At 37.3% G+C, this 18191-nt stretch overlaps 1 protein-coding gene across 1 annotated transcript in view; it reads left to right on the top strand.

The window, feature by feature from the left end:
* Positions 1-6837, top strand: part of ATM (ATM serine/threonine kinase) — a 56421-nt gene extending 49584 nt beyond the window's left edge. The window contains exons 57-63 of the mRNA XM_041414596.1: positions 952-1101; positions 1830-1995; positions 3191-3277; positions 3354-3468; positions 5010-5073; positions 5730-5866; positions 5996-6837. Coding sequence (XP_041270530.1) covers positions 952-1101; positions 1830-1995; positions 3191-3277; positions 3354-3468; positions 5010-5073; positions 5730-5866; positions 5996-6179 — 903 coding nt within the window. The 3' untranslated portion in view covers positions 6180-6837. The remainder of the gene's footprint in view (positions 1-951; positions 1102-1829; positions 1996-3190; positions 3278-3353; positions 3469-5009; positions 5074-5729; positions 5867-5995) is intronic.
* Positions 6838-18191: the final 11354 nt, after the last annotated feature.

Genomic DNA, 18191 nt, shown 5'->3' with positions numbered 1-18191 from the left:
CTGTCATTAAACTGTAAGTTGCTAGTCATTAAATTTGAACATACAAGTTTGTTTATGAATTCTCATTTATTTGCCTGTGATATTCCTTAATTACTAATTAATTCTAGTCTTGCAATATTCCTTACAATTGAATTCAGAAGTCCCATCTAGGGTCTTTCCTGTGGAATTTGTACTGGTTTTTTTGGAATTGGGAATACGATTCTGAATTGTTTTGGAATCGGAATTGGGAATGAGAATTGGAATTGGGAATAAGAATTGCAATAAATTCTTATTGTGAATGAAGAAAGGGTATTTAAACAGGAACTTTTCCTTCTTCCTTCTCTTTTATATACTTGGCATTATAATAATAGCTGTGAAGGTGACCTCTGAATAAGTACTCTGAAAGTATAAGCTCTTCCCATTGACAAATGAGAAATGTGCACTCTGAGTCTCTAAAGGTGCTTATCTAAATTGCTAGTGTGGTTTTAAGAATTCTCAGGTGGAGTTAAAGTCACTTTTTTTTTAATAATTTTCAAGTAAGACTCAGGATTCTATGTATGTAAAAATGAGCGACACCAGGGAAGGATAGAATAGAATAGAATAGAATAGAATAGAATAGAATTTATTTCATGATGAAATAAAGAGACTTCCATAAGAAAAAAAAAATTGAAGGAAACAGGCAGTAGCTATCATTAGGTTGTGCTGACATGTCTAGTAGAAGGTTCACTGGACTAGGAAAAAAAATTGCAATTATTAGGGAGAAAAAATGTGTGTGGATTTTTATATATGTATATGTGTGTATTTAGAAGATATTTTGTGGTGTCAGCTGCATGGTTTGGCCTTCTTTGTATTTTTAAGCAAACAGAAATGTGCACCCATGCTCTGCAGGCTGTGTATTCACTTAACTCTGCAGTTCAGTGTGCATAGCCTTCCCCCATGTATAACCTCCCCTCCATGGGTTTGCTTTTCCAGGTGGTTCCTCTTTCCCAGAGAAGTGGAGTTCTGGAGTGGTGCTCAGGAACAACTCCCATCGGAGAGTTCCTTGTGAATGCTGAAGAAGGAGCTCACAAGAGATACAGGCCACAGGATTACTCCAGTTATAAGTGTCATAAAATAATTTCAGTAAGTCCAAATAACTTTAAAAAAAACCACACACACACAAAAAAGCTGATTCATAATATTTACTGGGGGGAAGGGGGTGGAATTTATGGAGAACTATGTACTATACTTTTGGTATATCTAATAATGACTATGACCAGTGGCATGGAATGAATAGATAGTCAGACTTTCAGTTCAGTTCCACAGATCACCTCACCGTAAGTTTACAAAATTGCAGTCAAGTATACCTGTTACTTTATACACCCGTGATTGTGCAAGAATCTATTTCCTTTCTAATTGCTATAGTAGTAACAGGTTAAAAGTATATTTTTATGCTTGGTGGAGCATTTGCATGGGAATGAGTGAGAATGACTTTCTCACAGTGACATGAAGCCATCAGATAAGCAGAGGTACCAGAACAGAGTGCAAAGAAAGGAATTGTCTCCCAACAAGATGCATTTACCTGCACGTGCCTATAAAATACATGCACCTGCTGCATCAAGGTGAAAATAGGAGTGGTTTTTCCTATGTTTCTTTAGCCTCTGAGTTGTGTATAAAAATAGAATTGTTTAGTAAGACAGATTGTTAGGGGCTTTAATAATTGCTGCAATAAAAGACAATAATTCTTCGCTCAGAAAGAGAAAGAAGTGATAACAGCATATGATGGAGGGGAGGTGGGTAGAAAGGAAAGAAGAGATCATTTCCTTCTGAAGCAGTTGGTCATGGGTAAAATGTTTCTTATGTGTTTAAAGGATGCCCAAAAGGCACATTCTGAAGAGAAATACAGAATCTTCATGGAAGTCTGTGAGAATTTTCAACCTGTGTTCCGGTATTTCTGCATGGAGAAATTCCTGGACCCAGCTGTGTGGTTTGAAAAACGATTGGCATACACTCGCAGTGTGGCTACATCTTCTATAGGTATTGGATTATTTACAGTGGCTTTTTAGGCTACACAACAAAAGACTTTATACTAATTTCAAACATAGTGGCTTTTGTCACATGTCAGAAAAGGCCTAGTAGGGTTCAAAAAAGGCCAGCAAGAACATCAGCACTATTTTTGTAATTAAGATTTCCGTTTTGTTCCTCCACACCCCCATTTTTGCTGCAGAAGGAGGAATGAAATTCTGTGTTTCTTTGTTTATATAGTGGTTTGTTTTATTAGATTCTGGTAGTTTGGGGTTTTTAACCTGACTTTATTTCTGTTGTTTTGGTTTAAAATGTTATTCATTTCATGTGTAGCCTCTGATGCTTTAGCTGCATTGAAAAACTCAGTGTTTTACTGTCTTTGTACTGGCATTATTATCTATGGCTGAAATGGTTATTTAAGCTTCATTATTAAGCCCTTGTTTTTCCTGTCATAATAAAGAAAAATAAGTACTTAAATGTGTAAGTACTGTGGATTTTTTTCTGGATGACTCAGTTCTGCACTGAGTCCCTGGAAGACATTTGTTAGTAGATTTTAGACATTGCAGTAAAATTACCATTTTACAAGGTAACATGTTTGTGCACTCCCTTTTTACCGAAAAGAAAAGAAGTAAATCCACAGTTTAGTGCAATTCAGATTAAATATTTTTGTAGGAAATACTACTGCTGTCCATGTCCATCAGCTGACAAAAACAGTAAAAGGTGTAAATTGCAGTAAGGGAAATATAGTTTGGAGTTTTTCTACATTTAAGGACAGCAAAGCACTGTAATAGGCTTACATGAAAGAGCTTATAATTTGGATCACTGGAGGTTTTTAAAACTGACTTAGACAACAGTTGTTTTATTGGGGGGGTTGCTAATGATACTAATAATAACAAAACCTGATTTTATTATGCACTTGCTTTTAATTTTTAATTTTTTTTGAAAGATGCAATATTATTTGATAATCTTTGATCTACAAGTAGAAACGGGGAAGAAATCTGTGGAGCAGATGAAACAATGCACATCTGCATGAGAATAATCTTTTTGCAATTTCATTCAGTCAACATTTTCTTTTTGGGTTTGTGAAATGGTATTTGCTCTTTCCTTAGGCAACACTATGTATGGGAGAAGAAATATTCTCACAGTAATCTTTCTTAGGCTTTGTGGTTTTTATGACATTGTTCCAGCACTTACATTTTTGTTTCAGTTGGCTACATTCTTGGACTTGGAGACAGACATGTTCAGAATATCCTGATAGATGAACAAACAGCAGAACTGGTGCATATAGATCTGGGTAAGTAGGACAATGAGAGAACCTTGATTTTTCTTTACTCTAACTTTTTTTTAACTTTTATTATCCTTTTATTTAGGGGTTGCTTTTGAGCAAGGCAAAATCCTTCCAACACCAGAGACTGTTCCATTTAGGTTAACCAGGGACATTGTGGACGGAATGGGAATCACCGGCGTGGAAGGGGTCTTCAGAAGGTGAGTGCTCCTGAACTGCACAGGGATGAGGAGGCAGCAGAGTACTTCCAGTTTTGTGATTGTCACATGTTAAATAGTTCTGATGCTTGAGAGGGGATTCAGATTTCTGCTGTTAACACCCAAACCTGTAACTCCTGTGCTTGTATTTATATAACCAGCTGCAAGCTCATTTTTGTTGCCCAGTGTTTCATACTGTTCACTTGCCAATGGGTTATTGTCACCTTTTGCGGAATTCAGGGAGGGCTCAGTGTTTCCAAAGGCTCCACAGCTAAGTGTTGATTCAGAATGATTTTTTTTCCTTCAGAACTCTGCATTTCTTTCAGAGCTATACTATATATTTGGAGCTGTTAAATGTCTGTGAACCAATTTGTTTTGACTCTAATTTCTGTTTAGTTTTATGTATGTTATTTGGAGTATTTTTTCCCTTTTGGATGGTATATTTTATATTACTTTGCAAGTGCAAAATCTAAATCGCATAATAGGTCTGGACTGCAAAACAGAAGAATCCCAAATGAGTTGAGTTTCAGACAACCTCCCTGCTACCTTCCATGAATCACCCAAGGGATTCCTAAATAGCAGGACCTTTCTCATTCCAGACTTCGATGATGTTCGTGTAGTAATGCTTGCAACCCCCAAATTTCATGTCTTTAAAAAAGCACATAGTGTAGGTGTTGTCTTTCTAAGGCAGCAATTAAGGCTAATTAAGTAGTTCCTAGTACACCTTTGTCCCATGAAGGAGCAGTCATTGCCACTTCTAGTCTAAAGATGATGCTGTCAAACTCGCAGTTTGGTATTACTTCTGAAACCATGGTACAGAAAAACGTGACTTGTTGGGCTCCAGCTGAAGTAAATCAGAGTTTCAAAGGCACTGGTGCAGATTCTGTTTCTGCCTCAGCCAGCCTGATTTGTACTTACCACTTCAGGTGTGAGTGGTAAACAGGCCCTTGGCTGTGAATGTGTTTGGTTAAATCTGGTGTGTGTGTATTCTCATCCTGCAGTAGACAGGAGGCCCAATGCTCTGTCCCATAGGATAGTTTGGCATTCCTTCCAGGAGCTTAGTTTGCTTGGGTGTGAATGCAGGTAACCACTTTTGTATCAAAACTCATTGAGTAGATTTCAGAAATTGCTTACAGTCTGGCTACTGGATCTGCTCATTTCATGGAAAACAGCCCTACCAAGATCCTCCAGTGTGTTCCAGAGCACTCCAGCCTGTGTTTTCACCCAACCAAGCAATGCTGCCATTGTGGCATACCCTAATAGGCAGTGTCAACTCAGTGATTAATCCTGCATATCAAAATATTTCAGGCAGTGAAACAAGAAAGGTCTGTCCACAGAGAAATAATAATCAGTGAACTACAGAGTCTTCTCTTGGTTTTGCATGTCTAAATTTCTCTTTTTTTTTCTGCCCCAGGTAAAAATATCAGAGAAGTTTACTCCTATGTTAGAAATTAAAGTAGAGCACAAATATCCATTATTTAAATGACAAAAATACCATTTCATTTTACCAAAAATAACCTAAAATACTGTAAAATATTTTCTAGATGCTGTGAGAAAACAATGGCTGTTATGAGAAATTCTCAAGAAGCTTTGCTGACTATTGTAGAGGTAATCATTTTTTCATGCCTTTGGATAGTAACCTGCCAGAATGTCTTCAGTTTCTAGTCTTTGTATGCATCACAGCACCAAATGCTTTTTTAGCGTGTTTTGTACTGAGTTAGAACATAGTGGTGTTGGTCAGATTTGTTAATTCATGTAACCTTTGATAAAGTTGTAACCAGTTTGCATTTTCTATGGAAAGTGTTTCCTTCAGGCAGTTCTCCCTCTTCAACACCTATGTGCTTCTAGCCATAGTGCAGCATTCTCAGCAGGAGTAATATTGATTGAATTAAATCTTCTTTGCACAACTCACAAAGAAGAGGATGAAACTGATTTTTGAAAGCAGGTTATACTGTGCATTAAAAGTTCATAATTCCCTTTAGTGCTCGCAGTGTATTAAAAAATTCACTGCTGAGGTGGGACTGATGGCAAAACTTTGTGAAGTATGAACAACACCAATACTTGCAAGTGCTCAGAGGCAGTTTTGTTGCTGGATTATTTACTAACCAATTTAGCCCAATTCTATTATTAAAAAAAAAAAAATAAAAGCAAAGCAAAACACTCTCCTAATATTGTGGTTAGTGTGAGCATTTCCAACAGTGCTAGAGCTCTGAAGTAGCTGTAATTAGCAGCTGAAATTAAAAAGAGGTTTATTTACTGTGTAGGTGCTGCTCTATGATCCTCTTTTCGACTGGACCATGAACCCCTTGAAAGCTTTGTATTTGCAGCAGAGGCCAGAGGATGAGGCTGACATGAGCTCTACACTTGGTACTGAGCCACAAGAACCTAAAAGAAAAGCCAGGTGCAAGATTTTTTCTTACCCTCCTCTTGCTGCACTGTTGCCTTGCTTTATGGTTTTCTCACTGGCTGTTGTTCACGCTGTTCAGCATCCATACCTAGAGCACCTGTTTTTCTTTTTTTATTCTGCCAGCAGTGACAACCAGAGTTTTAACAAGGTGGCCGAGCGTGTTCTGATGAGACTTCAGGAGAAGCTGAAAGGTGTTGAGGAGGGAACAGTGCTCAGTGTGGGAGGGCAGGTGAACCTCCTCATACAACAGGCCATGGACCCTAAAAATCTGAGCCGTCTCTATCACGGATGGAAAGCCTGGGTGTGACTTGGAAGGATCCAGCATGCTTTTAGAAGAAACCTTTTTTTTTTTTTTTTTTGCACCAAGCATTTCAACATTTCAAACTGGTATTTCACAAAATTTATATCAAGAGCAACCATGATGCCTTATCCATATTAGCATTTGGTGGATGGTTTAGGGTTTTTTTCAATAACCTGTTACTGAGAAACATTTTTTATTCTGCTTAGGTTCATCCTACAGTCTAAACCACCAAGCACTGCTTTGATGTTCCTTGTGACCCACGAGGACTTTGCTTGGGCAGACTGGATGTGTTGTGTTCTTAAAACATGAAATTCATCACTGCTGCGACTCTGCTAAAATGCAGGACTCTTGTATCTGGTAGTGGTAACATGACTGTGTAGAATGGATGATCCAAAAACCAGGATTCGTGATATAACCAGCTAAACTACATTTCCAAAAGGGGTTTATACTTTAATTTCACAGTGAAAGAAAAGAAAACCAGAGAACCACATATGTAATGAATCAAGGGGTGTTGGGGTTTTTTAAGCTTAGTTAAATGGACACTTCTGTATATAAATGACAACTTTAGGTCAAATAAAAAATGCTGCTTTTTTTTACTGTTGTAAATTAAATTATGCTGGTACTTTATATTACTCTAATAGTATAAAACAATAAAAAATATTTAGCTTTTGTTGCTCTGACTTCCTTGACCATACAATGAAACTTAGTATATTGGAAATGCCTGTAAAGCAGACAGTCACTGTATCTGCAGTAAACACCTCTCAGAAACACTGAAGTTGTATTCTGAGCACAAAAATCTCATTCTGAATGCATGTGGTTTTACAGAAGACATTGCTCCTTCTTAAAAGTAAAAAATTCAGGTAGCCAGTGAATATGGATAATCAGAGAATCCATTCAAATTATGGTCTAACTTGCATAGCTAGTAAATCTTCCCAAATCATCTTTATATTTCAAAATAGGAATAAAGGTTGGTGTACCCTTACATTATCTTAGTTCACATTTCATGCAATATTTTTACAGCAGTATAAATGAAGAACTCCTGTTACAACAGCATTTAATGGGTTTTTATTTGTACAGTGTTCTCACAACTTTTATGCTATAAGATATTGTTTATATGGCAAAGTGAGACTTTTGTAGTATGTTTTCATGCAGCTGACATAAATTTCTGTTGATCCTTGTAACCAAAAGCGCATCCTGGATTTTTTTGTGGGGAGGAAATATTGTCCAGTGATGTGTTTGTTCTCTGAAAATTAAAGTAACTGACAGAGCCCATGCTCTGTATGTGAAATTTAAAGGGCACTTAGGAAAGGGAGAAATGTCCTATCAAGCAGTGGCAGGTAGGAAATGACTAAACAAAAAGTCCTTTAAGTATTTTTCTTCACCAGAGACTGTCCTGGGGTGATCTATAATGTTAGTGTATTCCATATATATCTGCACCCAAAAATTCTAACTGTCTCTTATTAATATTTTAGTACTTTTGTACATTACATCATCAGTAAAGGGAGAGCAGATCTTGCTTTTATGTGATTTCTTTCCATCTAGATACAGATCTTCTAGATTCTCATCAGTTGTTAACACTTCCATAAAAACCCACCTTTGCCTCCACATATGCTTTCCCCAAACTACCTCTGTCTGTGGTAGAGAGTCCTTGAGATTTCCCATAGAGATAGATTCTGATTTCTAGAAGACCAAATGTTTAGTTGTAGGTGTTTCTCAAGCCACTGCAGAGAAAATAGTGGCTTTGGGAACTTTATCCAAAAAGTGCTCCATACAGAGTTCAGACTATATAAAATAAACAACTAATAAGGCAGTTGTGCTTCTCATAACTCACCTGGAATTTCCAGACACCTTCCAGTCATTGTACCCCTGAGCTTACCTTTGCCTGGACACTACTGTTGGATTTGGGCCCATCAAACCAAAAAAAAACCTGAAATCACATAGTTGTAGAGTAGCTGAAGTTTGTGGTGTGCACATTCCTCGGCATACCTTCCCAACCCACTGTCCTGTTCTTTTTAGGGAATTTAACTTCTTACCAGCAAGGTCACAAATCATAAATATTATCAACACAATCAATCATTGTTAGGCAGAGAGTTACATTTTTTTCTTCAAGTCTCCAGCCCTGCTTCCAAGCTCTCAAACATGCCATGAAAGTTCTGGATACCACTTACCAATAATCAAGACGTTTTGCTTAAATGAGTACCTCTCATGGGCAGCTCCCAAAACAAGTGTTTTCATGGAGGAGAGACTCTTGGAGTGCCGTGACCTGTGTTCAGACAGCTGGCACGTCAGGACTAGACCAGTGCTCCTTGGTTAAGATTTTCATTCCACAAAGTTTGCCAAGATACCTGAAATAGCTCACATTTTATGCAAGTCTTTAATTGGAAAGTAACATCACCTTACTCAAAAACTAAAAGTCAGTTACTCTAATCAGACATAAAAAAGGAAGCAATGTCTAACCAAGCTTGCTGAGTATCTCTTATCTGTCTTCACATTGGTTTGCATTTCCTTTTCCCACCAGACTCTGCACCCGCAGAGCGGTGTATAGCACTATATATATATATATAGTAGAGCACCGTTGAGCCAAACCCCAGGCAGTGCTATCCGCTGTCTCTTTGCAGCGTTTCTGAAACGAGCTCTCTGACGAGCTAAAGCTGAGAAAAAGCCAAGTGGTGCTGCCTGAAGCTGAGCCCATAAAGTAGGTGATGACTGAGTAGTGTGGGGCAGTGGGGATCCAGCTTGCCTGACCCATGGGCCCTTGTGCTCCCTCATCCCTTTATAATTTAGCAAAAAAAGCAGAGATTTTAGTTAAGCAAAATCCAAGGTGAATTCTATGGTTCTTCAGGGCTTAGGGCTGATGCTGCAGACAAGCCCTGTGGTTTTGCCTCATCTTCCCTAAAAGAAATACTGTCTGTGACAAAACATCCCCTCACAACGTCCTCTCCTGAGGCACTGCTGTGTTGTGAACTGCCAGAAGTAAAGCAAACAGCCTGGGACAGGGAGAGAGAACAATCACAGTTTAGATTGGATTGCTTTACAGGCAAAATGTACTTAAGTAAATGTTGCTGAAACAGGTTAAAGATTAAAAAATCCTGGTAATAAGAGCTAAAAATAAAGGATCAGTTTGTAAAAACTATTTCAGCTTTTAGTATAAAGTTTGAGCACATTAATTCAGCAATCTACTGCGCAGAAGCCTTGTGCTGAGCTCTGAAGTGATGCCTTCTGAAAAACTAAATTATTGCAATGCATTTTGAGCAGGACATTTGTATTGGTGTTTATAAACAGCAGAGTCCGCTATAAAAGCAGCTGACATTTTCTTTTTCAGTCAGGCAGTGCTTGTTTAGTCAGTTTTTCTGCTGAAATTACAACTCCACATCACAATGGAGTAGAGAAGATACAAACAAATACTAGAAAAATGACTACTTAGACCTTTTTCTAATGGACACAAATCCTTTCTCAGAGAAAAAGTGAACTTACTGGTGTTACATCTGGTCCTGATATGAAATCTGTTTCTCTTTCTTGAAAGGGAGATAAGCCTCTGTTCCACTAAAGTTATGGTGTGGATACAGATCATATTGTGACTTAATAACCTGGAACTCTAAACAAGAGTGGAAATGCGAGTAAATATATAATTTACATCTTTAAAATTACTCTACATACATCTGCTACAAATCCTTATAACACTAACTTTTAAAAACCAAATAAAATCAAAGCTAGAGACAGTTCTATTTGTGCTGCAGAAATGGAGATATAAGCGAATTAAATTTCCTTAAGATGGTACATCTAACAAAGTAGTTTCTGTAATTATAAGACAAATCTGATACCAATGCTCTGGGGTTTGAGTATTTTTTTTTTTTTACTTAATAATTTCCACTTCATATTGTTTCATAGTTTAAAATACAAAATTATTCCTCACAAAATAAGTTCGTTGGTGGATTTTTTTTCTATACAGCAGTGAGTCCTAAATTATATCAAACTATTTCAATCATCTCAGTTAAAGGAAAGGAGAATCTGGGTCTTTATATGATTTTGTTTTGGTTTTTAGACTTGCCTCACTACTTTAATCAGTTGATTATGTTAACACACCTATGCATTGCATAATGCATAAGTAGATCATACACACGAAGAGCCCCTTGGCTATGTCAAAACACAGAAACTGATCCCTTATCAGCACACAGCTGTCCTACCAGTGTAATTAAAACCAGTTTTAAATCAATTTATTTAGGTCTGTGAAAACCACTCTGAGTGCAAACCTCCATGTGACACACATCTCATTATAATTATCTCTTATCTGTTCACCTTAATCCTGTCATTTACACCCAAGGTCTCGTAAAGCACTGACAATACACAAGGTATTGTCTTAAGGCAGACATTATGTACAGAAAGATAAACACAAACCTTCGAGCCTCTGCCTCTCCTCAGGATATGCAACAATTACTTAAAGCAAAAGTGTCCTGTCATCATTCAGTTCCAAATTACCAGTTTTACTTTATGTAAAACACGAAGTCACCATGTGGGCTCCCTGTTTCCCACTGTTCTTCTCAGCTACTTTCCTTCTCACTCCTACACTATTTTTGGAGTCTTTGTTCTAATGGTTGCACACTTTTTTTTTTTTTTCATTTCAAAAGCCCTTACAGAATGTGGCTCTCATGCTGTCCCTCCCCTGCTTCACTCATTGTTTTCTGGTTTCATTACAGCATCTGCATTACAGTTGTAGCTGAGGGGTCTTTCTATAGCTTGTTGTTATGAAAGAACTACTCATCTCTTAATTATAGGCATGCTTAGGGCTTTTAAAGTTAAATAATGCTTCAAGAATTTGCATGTCCATAAAACCATTTTAAGAAACTAATATGATTGTATTAAAAATATTTTTACATTTCTGTTGCATTTTCTACTTACTCTTTATTAGAAATATGAGTATCTCAGTACAGGAGTGATCCAATTGACTATACAACGAGGAGTTTAATGGATTTCTTAACTGGAGGAGGAGTCTGTTACAACATGTTCTCTACATAAAATAAGTAATTTACTTTTACTGCTGGCTGTCACAATGCATTTAACATATCCAATTTATTAATAACTCATTATTTTGATATTGGTCTTCCAAGTCTCTCTATGAGGTAACTAGAATTTACTGAAAATGCATTATCATCCACTTAGAAACCACTTTCATGTTGTAGAGTTGCTCAATTTTTTATGATTTGAAAGTGATTTATCCTTTCAGATTCAAGAAAAACAGCCGGTTTGTATTAAAGATTCATGATACCACACCCATGTATTGATGGCCTTTGCCAGGTCTTTTTTTTTTTTTCAAGACATTATTTCCTAATATTGGAAGTGTTGAACAGAACGAAACTGCTGCAAAGGACTGCATTTGCAGCCACTGATGAGTTGTTTCACTCCAAAAAGTACAGTCAAAACCAAAATAAACTTAGCTCTAAAATAATTAAGTGCACACGCAGTGGTGTTGCAATCTTGCTAACAAAGCCCTATGCCAACAATAAAACACAATAAAACCAGGTAAATCCTTAGAGTAATTCCGAAGTATAAATGTGCCTAATGCTTCATTTTCCTTGTGTACAATGGAATTAAGGTATACTAATGATATTGTGTGCATAACCCAAAGTTAAAAAAGGAGGAAGAGGTTTGAGACAGAAATCAAATCATTATAGAAGAAAAGCAGAAATTTAGTAAAAATGCCAGACATCTGGCCAACAAACTAGCTTCCTTCCAGCAGCTTCAGCCATAATGCTTAGCTAAATACCCCAAAAGCATTAGACATACATAGGACTATGATTTTTCATGTTATTTAAACACCAAAAATCAAGAGACAAGTATTTTATGCCTAAACCAAACCAGAGATATGTACTAAGATATTTCCCATAAAAGAGAATTTAAGCACACTTCATACCATTTTTCAAGTCTCCCTGTAGCACCAAGTCAGAAGCCTACACTCCACAGACTCCCTCTGTAGCTGCCAGAGCTGGAAAGGTTCTTCCCCAGAGCAATTTTACAACAGCCAAGATATTAATTGCCCTGCAGAGATCCCAGTTTCTTCCTGCTGACTACAGAAGAACCTTGAACAACTCTTCCTAATGTATACTCTGCCAGGGGACCAAAGACAGGTGGAATAAATCTGGCCACTAAGAGTCTGCCATAAGAATCAGGTGTGGCTGAAACCAACAGAAAAACTAAGACTGAGCTGGGGAAAAAAAAAAAAGCTTTTGTTTAGTAAAAGCAGAAGCCCTACAAATCCCTAAGTCAATAACATTGACTGAAAGTGGTTAGCACTGCAGAGATTGAGGATTTAGGAATCTAGTTTTATCCACTTTGACCTGCTTTGCTGAACACATTTAGTGAATGCAAATGTTCTTACTGCTTTCACACAGTGGCAATTTTGTGCATCCAGAATGAACACCACAGAGAATTCCCCATATGGTAAAGTGATGCTCACAGTACCTAGCCTGATTTTGATGACAGTGTCTGATGCAACACCTAGCAACTCTGTCTGCAAGGAAAGATAATGATCTGTAATGCTTGCATCCTACAGAGAAATTAGGTCAGAAAGTATTTTACTGTGAATATTCTGCTTCAATTACTTGGCAGTACTTGCAGAAACAGGCTCTTGATCAGGTTTAGGCCCTTTAGTAGAGAAACTAGAAAACTTGCAAAGCATGGTGAGGTTTCCAGCAGGCAGGCAAAGCTGCCTAAAGAATATAGCATCTTCAGTCTCCCAAGAATAAGCAAAGGAAGTCAACTTGGCCTGTAAATATTTTCATAATTATCAAGCAGCTTTCAAGTGGCTTGTAAGAAATGAATTCCAGTCCACCACAATTAACTCTTTTAAAAGACAGCTGCCTTCTGTGTGCTCAGTTTCTTCTGTTCTTCCTTCCCTTTAGTTTTGTCTTCACTTTGATGTTCAGCTTTGTTTTCCCTTGGATCACAGTTTCAGTTGTTTTCAACCTCACAGTGCATCCATAACTGTGGGACCCAGAAAAGACTGGGGGCAATCAAAAATAACTGTCTGATTTAAATTACTGTAATGAGCCTTATTTTACAACCCTATGCCACAACTATAAAGCAGTGAGACAGCCACTCACCAGTGGAATGTACCTTATTTTGCATTGCACTCCTTGACTCGTACAGCCCTCATCTCCTGGGGCGAAATGCTCCTCCACCAGAAAAGGAAGATCTGTTCCTCTAACCCCTGCAAGTTCTTTGTTGTAAAGGAATATGTGGGCACCCTGCAGAGAAGTGCAAATACACACAAAAAAGATATTTCTAACTTACCATTGGGGAAAAAAGTTGTGAACAGATTTTCCTGGTCCAACCTTAGATAATATCAGAACTTGAAATGGTCTAATAAATCATATTCATGTAAGAGAAATTGAACACATTTTTAGAAGAAATAGTTTATATTAGAATAAGATTTTAGAAAAAGCTTTTAGAGAGAAGTATGTAAGTACAGTCCCAAATTCATGACATAGAAAGCAGGTTGAAATAGAGCATCTAGATCCCTAAATTTATTTTTCCTGAAAATAACCACTGGATGAAACTCAGCTTTTTTCTCCAGCTTAGAATTTACAGAGACACTCTGAAAAATAATGTTTTAGTCCTACACAACTTTCTTTTTTAATGAAGTTAGCTCATCATATCCACATCCTTTTCTAAGCTAATTCTTTTCTAGCTATAAGTAACTACTTGTGACCCTTGAAGAATTCTTTTCTTCCTCCTTTTTAAGTAACAAGAGAGGATATGTGTATGATTGATGAATTTGAGTCATCTGATGGACAAGCAAGCATGCAGGACAGGTCCTCACTTCTGGAAGTGACTTCTGTAAGTAGATGATCCTGAATTAAAAACAAAAGATGGACGCATAAGGAAAAAAGCAGGAATAACAAAAGGCAAAGCAGAAAGGAGCGGGTTTGTGACTAGCGTTTCATAAGAGCTGGTCCAGAAAACAGACTTGGGTACCATGAGAGAGCAGAAAGGAGATGAGAGGTGAACAGGATACCAGTGAAAGTTTGGAATAGTTCTGTGATCATCCTTGTGGTTGGATACAGGATTTTGGGCTCTCAGGCACACGGTGTGACTCATGGGGTGTGTGTGCAAGGCCAGGAGCTGCACTCGATGATCATTGTGGGTCCCTTCCAAGTGGCAGCTTTCAAGCAGATCACAGCAAGCCATCCCTGAGCAATGAAACTACCCCCATTTTAGATTTCTGCATCCATGTATTTTTCCACAGTGCTTTTCCCCTCAGCCTGATGCTCAGGTGTAAGCTGCAACATAAGCTGAAACTCCTGTCATGGCTTGACAAATGTGCTTCCCAGCAGCGGGAATGAGCAGAGAAATCCACCTTTTTCTTTGAGGATCAAGGCAGGAGGAGGGGGTGAGTCACAGGGAGCTGGCTCCCACAGCAAGCCCTGTCTGCTCCAGGCCCAGGGTGTCTGGTGGCTGCCAGGGAGTGACTCTCAATCATTTTTTCAAAAATTTTATATTTGTTTAGTATGATATTTCTTTTACTGAATAGTTCTAGAATTTAAATTAAAGTTGTATCAAGAATATTCAGGAAGGAGAGCATTGGTATCTTCCCTGTCAGAATATCCAATTACTTAAAGAATAATACAAGAAAACAATACCTACTGCCAACAAAATAGATTTTGTCACCGATTTCAATGACAGTTGTAGACATGCAATTGAATCTCCCAACAGATCCATTTTAAAATGGATGTGTATGTCCATTTGTATTTTTATGTAATGTCCATTGGTTTGGTAAATAAGCAGAATCTCTGTTTCTTAAATCAGAGATTACCAGATAAGCAAATAAATATGTTGATTTCTGGATAGCCAGTGACCTGTTAGATATGGTAGCAGCATGTGTATTACTTTGACTTCCTTTGTCAATAATGTGAAGACCTGAGAGATAACTATCATAGACACACTGTAGATCCAGCCCCAGCTAACAGGAATTTTTAAATGTATTGGAGAAAGATGAAAATTTATTTAATTTTATTTTTTTAATCCTTCTTATAATGTAGCATATTATCCTGTGTTATTTAATTTACCACAGGCAAAAAAAACCCCTCAAACAAACCAAACCCTAAAGTTTTTTTATTTTAAAATAAACCTCTTATATATGGTTAGTGCTGTTAGATCAGCTAGATGGATAAAATCAGGTAAATAAAAGAGGAGAATGCCTGTACTGATTAAGCCAGGAGATACTGTTCCACAAAACCTGTTGCCTTTTATATAACAAAGAATTTCAAAATCCTTGATTGACAAAGAGGACACAAAGCACAAGAGAAAACACACCCTAGATTTGCTGATGATATTGCAACTTGATTTCAAAGACAAAGACTTTGAAACAGCGATCAAAAAGCTGTGAAAGTAATAGAAAGTCTGCTTGAAAGCAAACCCAACCACACTCACAAGATAGCTTTTGAAACTACTCAGGCCAGTTGTAAGAGACAGCTCTTGCCAGAGGCCCTCATCCCCATCAGTACTCCAAATTAAAATTTATTACAGAAGGCAATTACATGTAATTTAACATTAAATTAAAATGCAAAGCTAAATCCAGACAAGTATTAGTCTGACAATATAGGGAGAATACAAATGTAGGTGCAATATTATACAAATAAGGCAGCTGTAACTATAAATACATGGCATTGTTCCATGGAAAAACAGAGAGGACCCCGTAATAAGCACTGGTTTCATTGAAAATACAGGGGCTGATTTCCCTGCTGTGAGTGAATGCTTGAACCTGGGGAAGTGCCAGGAAAGCTCTCATGGCTCTCAGACCTTGAGATATCAGCCAAGGGAATACCTGCTGGCTCCATGATGGGAGCAAGTGTTCCTGGGAAGTGAAACACTAGTTTTGTAACTCATGATTTGTTTGCTTTGCTTGCTTTCTTTTCCAAAGGAAAATCTGTCTCAGCAACTAGTGAACTACTGATCCTTCATGAATTGCTGATTTTTTTTTAAGAAGGGAAAGAGGAGAAACTTTATAGGTTTCAATTCAACTCAATATACAATATTTTGTGTGAAAGGGAGCCTTAGCTTGGTTTCATTCTGTCTTATTTTCAGGCAACCTCTTCTAAGTCTTTGAGCACTATCAGAATATATTTATTTAATCAGAAAATGCTTATTTCCCGTGCAATTCGTGAGTATGGAAAATTTTAACCATTTATTAACTTGGGATAATGTAGTATGGTGATCCACTTCAAGAAGTCCAAAATTAATAATATGGTTGTTAAACAGTTTTGCAGTAAAAGCCAGACCATTTTTTTAAGTGAGAAGCCCCAGAAAATGTCTGGATTTTTTTTTATTAAATTGGGTTACTTAAGTGACCAGTATCGTAAGATATTTTCTCTTTTTCTATAGAATTAAGAATTTTTCAGGAACAGACCATTTAGTTCTCAGAAACAAGTAGGAGACTACAATCTGATACGATGCAATTTTCACGGGCCAATTTGAGTTCAGTGGGTGTTGATGTTGCCTCCGTTGCCCTGAAAATGACAAATCATCCACATTCATTGGGCTCTTCATATCTGGTCAGAGGTTGTTAATATTTTACTTGATGGTGTAACCAAGAGAAATAAATCTAACTGACACGGAACTAAATTTCATCTCCATAGCTTTGCTAGTTACACATATAATTTCTTATTTGCTTTAGGGTTTTAGCTACTCTTGACAAAAGATGGAGTGGTTCAAGGGCATTGATTGAGGAGACAAATTCTTAAGCTATCAAGTTCTTAGAAATAGGCAACTGCTTAGCTGGATTTACATGTCCTCTGTCTTAACCCTAAAGATAAGCAAGCTAATTTTTCATTTGTCTGCGAACAGTAGGTGCTTTTCCCTTAATTTTTTCATTAGATCAGGTAGCCTTCAAGACCTTATCTATTGTTACAAATCCGAATGCACTCAACAAAAACCCAAGGTTGTTTACTCTAATGGGACCAGAGTCTGGCGTTTCTATGTGAACATAATGTGTATTCCACATCAAAAGTGATTTTTTTAATGGCCTCCTTAACAAGATAATCCATCAAGGAACTGGTGACAACTGCACCCAGTAACCTACTTAACAGATCCAGTTTGACAACAATTACACATTACTGCATGTCACAAAGGCAGGGTGTAACTTGATATTAAATACAGCAAACACATTTGACAGTGGACCATAGCTGCTTGAGAAGGTTTAAGGTGGTGACTTCTGAGCAGAAGAATTGTTTGGCTTTGGGGTAATACTGACTTGGGACTGGAATGGAGAAAACATCTATTGCATATGAGGGTAGTTAAATCATCACCAGATTCCAGAAAAGGCTTGAGTTTGTGGATGTCTCTCCATTTTGAAATAAAAGATCCAATTGATAGTGACTGGGATGGAACTGCAATGAGAGAAATATATTTTATATATATCTTTATAATGTATACATCTTGCAAAAGAGTAAAGCAATAGCTATTAACAGTTCCAGTGAACAATTCACTATACATATAATATTATGAATGTTCAGGAAAAAGTCACAGTTTTTCTGGATCTTTGGGAATATTTTGATTTGAGACAACATTTTATCACAGGGAAATTTGCCATCCCACAGGTAATGAGAATTTGGAAACTATTTCACAAGAAATACTGAGAATTATTCTGCATCTGATCTATGTACTACCTGTATTGAAGTATTACCAAATATTTACAATTGTTAGAAAGTCATAATCTAAGTGATCTTTAAATGCTTGGTGTTTTTAAAGAGTCAAAAGTTAATTTAGTACAAATCAGGTATTTAAAATTCACACCTACATTTCAGGTTCAGTTACAGGAAGCTTGGGATCAGTCTGACTGTTGGTTACCTTACAGACACAAATAAATCTTTCAGGGAATAGAGGAAATACCAAGGTCTAAATAATATGGAATGGTTGTAGTGTGAAAAGGCATGCTGGAGTTTGTCAGTGAGGGCTAGTCCACATTTAAAGTTCCTTTGTTCCTAAGGCAGAAGAAAACAGAATTCACTGGCAGAGATGCATCCT

This window comes from Onychostruthus taczanowskii, unplaced genomic scaffold (assembly GCF_017590055.1).
Source record: "Onychostruthus taczanowskii isolate IOZ18803 unplaced genomic scaffold, ASM1759005v1 scaffold105, whole genome shotgun sequence".
Classification (NCBI taxonomy): Eukaryota; Metazoa; Chordata; class Aves; order Passeriformes; family Passeridae; genus Onychostruthus; species Onychostruthus taczanowskii.
Note: the sequence above shows the minus strand (reverse complement) of the source record. Positions and strands in the feature narration are given on the sequence as shown.